The sequence below is a fragment of the Polistes fuscatus genome, unplaced genomic scaffold (genome assembly GCF_010416935.1).
Source record: "Polistes fuscatus isolate 324 unplaced genomic scaffold, CU_Pfus_HIC Scaffold12, whole genome shotgun sequence".
NCBI lineage: Eukaryota > Metazoa > Arthropoda > Insecta > Hymenoptera > Vespidae > Polistes > Polistes fuscatus.
The window spans coordinates 1,044,188-1,048,803 of record NW_025113020.1 but is presented as its reverse complement, the minus strand read 5'-3'; the positions used below and the strand labels follow the sequence as shown (position 1 = coordinate 1,048,803).

Sequence of the window (4,616 nt, the reverse complement as noted above, 5' to 3'; positions counted from 1 at the left end):
AGAACTTTAGATGGCAATTCTGTCGCATAACGTCTTGTACTACAGTAAACGCAGATCTTTTTTATTTATTTACATTATCATTAGTATGTATACAGTGTGTAAACACAGTTAGTTAAATTTATAAATAAACATTTTGTGATAAATTTGTAAATCGCCCTATACTAAGCAGTTGTTCAGAGTAAGTAATATATTTGTTATCTTTTTGTTAATTTACAATTTTTTATGTTAATTTGTTTGAAAGTTAGGAAATTTTAATATTTACAAATAACATGTGGCATTTTAATTTGCCACTCGTCATTTGAGAATTTAATATACTATTTTTCATAAAATATAAAATAAAAATATTTCATAAATTCTCTTTTCTAAATTTTAATTTCAAAAATAGAATTTCTATAATAATTAATTTACAATTATTTTGTATAAATTTAAATTGAGGTTAGGTATTTTTACTATTTACAAAAAATCACGAGGAATTTTAATTTAATATTCATCATCTGAGATTTTATTATATTATTTTTTAAAAAATATAAAATAAATATATTTTAATAATTCTTTTCAATTATTTTTAATAATTATAAAATTCAAATAATGTTTCACTTTCAGACCACAATGCCAAAAATTGTAGTGCGAGAGTGTGAAACACTTATATAAAATTATTATTTTAATTACAATTAAATTCATTAAATTCCTAACACATCTTCTTTTTTCCCTCCCACTAAGTCTCGGAAATCTAAAGCTTTAGATTAGTATAAATATAAACGAGATTTAAAAATTAATTTGCCAAAGAAGTTTCACTTCTGAAATGTGTACTTTGTACGCACGCACTTTTTTTCCATATGACTCAAATTTTCGTATTTGGCTAAGAATTCCGAATATTCCTTTCGAATCTCCGGTTTGCGTGCTAATGGCGTTCTATGAATCGCCTAATTGATTTGTGTCTTCCTTGAATGGCAATCTCACGACATATCTACCTGATTCGTCGCGCCAAGTGTTCGTTTTGTAGTGATTTTCGCAGCATTCTTCTTCGTGAGACCTGCCACTTTTTTCTGGGGTTTGCTCGACGCGCCAAAATTTTTCTAATTGATCGTGTAATTTAACCATAGCCGTGTGACACTTAACGGTTTGTGAAACAGGCATGTTTCCATTTGTTACTATTATCCAACCTAGTCGCGTGTTTTGTACGGCTAATGATTCGTTAAGTTGAACTATTTGACCGGCGTGCCACAAACTACAGAATATTTCCATCCCGATAATTGCATCGATTTCTGAGGGCTTAGAGAAGTCGGGATCGGCTAATTGAATATTCGAGGGAATAACTAAATCTTCCGACAATACTTGATGCGATGGCAAAGTTCTTGTTATATTAGGCAGAAGCAAAAATTTTAATTTCGCGCTATAATCTTCTGTTCGTGACAGCATTGTGGTCACAACGATTTTGTTAACGTTGATTTCAGTCTTATTTATTCCCGCTATTGGTATGTCTACTGCTTGTTGCGGAATACGAAGTTTAAGGTAAAAGCCCCCTCGGTTGGCCAGGCCCCCTCTATTGGTCACTTTATGCCACAACAGTGATTATAAATTATATGCTGATGTGCACATGGTGACAGTTTTTAAAAAAAAAAATTCTAATTTTAAAATATCATTGAAAGTATTTCGGATTATTTTAAAAATATATTTAAAAACGAAAAAAAATAAAGTTGTGCAAGACTTCTGTTTTTGGATGGTTTCTTGTTAAGTAAGGTAAGGATACTGTGATTTTTATTAATCTATATATTTCATTTTTGACAATAGCAACCAAAATATTTTTTTTTCTGCAATTAACATAGCTTAAAATTATTATAGAAATTGAAAATTAAGTGATTTTTAATTATTCTCCATTAAAAATATGGTGGCCAAGCATGGAGACAGTATTATTGCCTCTGTTTTTATCATTAGCCAACTTATGGCTATTCGCTTTGAGGTTATATATATTTGTACATAAAGTATTCAACTAGTTTTTTTAATACTAATGAGTAATTAATTTCTTTGTACACGAGTTTTGAATTACTCAATTTTGATTTATTTAATAAATTAGTTATTAATTAATTATTTATTTTAAATAGGAAACATGGTTAAATCAAAAAATAATATTCGCTCCAATTTTCCACCAGCTTTCAGGGAAGCTTTAGTTTGGCCGGGAAAAATTACAAATCGAAACAAAACAAATAAAAAAAAAGCTGCTCAACGAATGCCGGCAGTTGTCTCTACATCACAGTGGCAATACTTAATTCAAGCAAAAGAAGCAGAGAAATTGAAAAAGTTGGCAGACATAGAAGAAAGGAAAAGACAACGATTAAAAAAAGCTAGAGATAAACTATTAGCTGCTGAAGAAAAGAAAAGGCTAAAATTATTAGCTACTGAGGAGAAGAAGAAGAAGAAAAGGGAAGAAGAAAAGGGAAGAAGAAAAAGAAAAAAAAAAGAATAAGAAAAAACCAAAAAATTCTGCTTAAATTTGCTAGCTATTATTTATATTTTTATTGCTTGTAATACTTAATAGTCTTAATAATTAGAGCTCTTTTATCTTTTATATTAAATAATAATGTTGTTAGTAACATTTAATAATAATAATTTAATTTTTTTTTAATTTTACCTCATACTTATTATTTTTCTTTCCTTTAATTGAATTTTTAGGCTCAGTGGCCAAATGAGGGGACATGCGTGGCCAAAAGAGGGAGAAAGTTGGCTAAAAATAGGGACATTGCAAATCTATGTTTTTTTTAATTTATTATTAAAATATTTATGAATAATTTGTCTTTTCTTTATTTTTATTCAAAGCTGAAAGCTCAAGCTTACAGGTTAAACCATTAGTTTAGATGTAAGTTATTTTATTGAATGAATATAATTTTTCTAAAAAAGAAAACGGCTTAACTGGCCAACCGAGGGGGCTTTTACCTTATTTTCGAATTCTATCTTCAGAAAATTAGCCTCGGCACCCGAATCCAAAAGTACACGACACTTGTGTGGAATTTCGTCACGATCTAATAATGATACTACCGCGGTTAATAGTAGTGTCGGTAAGGGTATGCGATCGAGTTTTAAATGTGAGCATTGTACCGTTTTTTCGTCTAAATGTAATAACGTGTTATGTTTACTCTTACATTTCTTGCAAATTCCTTCACGGCACGCATCTATTTTGTGATTGTCGCGTAAACAATTTGCACACAAACCCGCACGCTAAATGATCTTTCTCCGTTCCTCGGGTTTAATTTTCAATAGTTGCTCACACTCGGAAGTGTAATGATTATTCTTGCATAATGAACACCGATGACGTATTTGCGACGAGTATACTTGCACTTCATTTTGACGCGGATCACTTTGTGAAAATCTTGGATTATTCTGGATTCTGGATCTGAATTGGAGTAATCTTGGATTCTGGCTGTGAATGTAATAGAGCGAGTCCGCTATCGCGTAAAAATTTTACTAGTTCATCTACGGTTGGCAAATCACGTTTGGATCGTCGATTTTCCCAATCGTAACGCGTTTGTTCGTCTAATCGTGAAACTCCCATATGAATGGGGAAAGCTTCAAGAAATGGCTTTTTGGTGGACAATAGTGATTGATAGTTTATACAAAGCGCGTCCGATGCATCGATTAAAGATTGCGGTGATTGCCTGCTGGTTCTTGGACATTCTTATATCGCTTTTATATATTTATTGATTAATACAAGTGGATTATCATAATATTTTTCTAGTAAGTTCCAAGCTACTTGGTAATTATTTCCCGTAGTTTCTAACGCACGTATTTTATCTTCTGCTTTTCCCAATAAGCAAGCCTATACGAGGATTTTTGTATATCTTATAGATCGGATTTTTTGTCGATGATCGATTGAAATTAAATTGAATTTGGCCTGTCTTCGAACCGCCCGTTGAATTGCGGTAAACGTACCGCTGGTAATTTCAAATAATTATCGTTTGTTTGAAGATTGTTCGCCTCTAAAGAGGCACTCACAGTGGATAGTGATACGGGCGAATCGGTGGCTTGAATTGTTAATGTATCGAATTTCGTTAGTATTTCTTCTGCCTTTATTTTCGCGCTGTGAACGGCCTCGCGATGATCATTACCCTCTTGGATACGATCTTCAGCTGTTTTGTCGGGAGCCTTGTCTAATAGTTCGTTTTGAATATCTTCGAATATCACCATATCCGAATCGATCTCCTTTAATTTTAACTTGAACATTGCTATATCCTCCCGATTAGGATTGTCTAAGCCATTGATAAATTTTTTAAAAATCGTTAATTTGCTCTTTAATGCTGCCCGTCTACGCATAAGCTTCGATTCACTAAGTTCGCTCATTTATGAATACATTTTCACGATAAAAAGGCACGATTTGGGAGAGACAGGAGAGGAAGTATTTCACAAACGGGTGACTTGATAAAAATATTGCTCAAGACTCACGTGTTTTTGACACGAGGCAACACGTGCCTTGAGCGGTACTACGTTATTTATTTAACGTGAATATGCCAATATTATGTGATACCGAGTGCTGTTCCGTTGTAGTTCGTTGTTGAGTCGTGATGTGTTGAACGATGCTCCTACGATGCGCTGCTTGATAACTTCGTTGCTTCGTGATGTGATGC

The 4,616-nt window shown here is 32.5% G+C and overlaps 1 protein-coding gene and 1 long non-coding RNA gene across 2 annotated transcripts; one reads left to right on the top strand and one right to left on the bottom strand.

Moving 5' to 3' along the window:
- Positions 1-912: 912 nt before the first annotated feature.
- LOC122513554 lies at positions 913-1,419 on the bottom strand. The gene has a single exon (XM_043629958.1). It carries the CDS (start codon positions 1,417-1,419, stop codon positions 913-915), a length of 507 nt encoding a protein of 168 aa, XP_043485893.1.
- A 280-nt stretch (positions 1,420-1,699) lies between these two features.
- LOC122526750 lies at positions 1,700-2,433 on the top strand. Its single transcript, XR_006306202.1, has 2 exons — positions 1,700-1,740; positions 2,151-2,433. It is a non-coding gene; the product is annotated as an uncharacterized LOC122526750 (long non-coding RNA).
- Positions 2,434-4,616: the final 2,183 nt, after the last annotated feature.

Bases quoted from the DNA above. Each gene is read 5' to 3' on its own strand.
- LOC122513554 (XM_043629958.1), bottom strand. From the start codon at position 1,419: ATGCTGTCACGAACAGAAGATTATAGCGCGAAATTAAAATTTTTGCTT.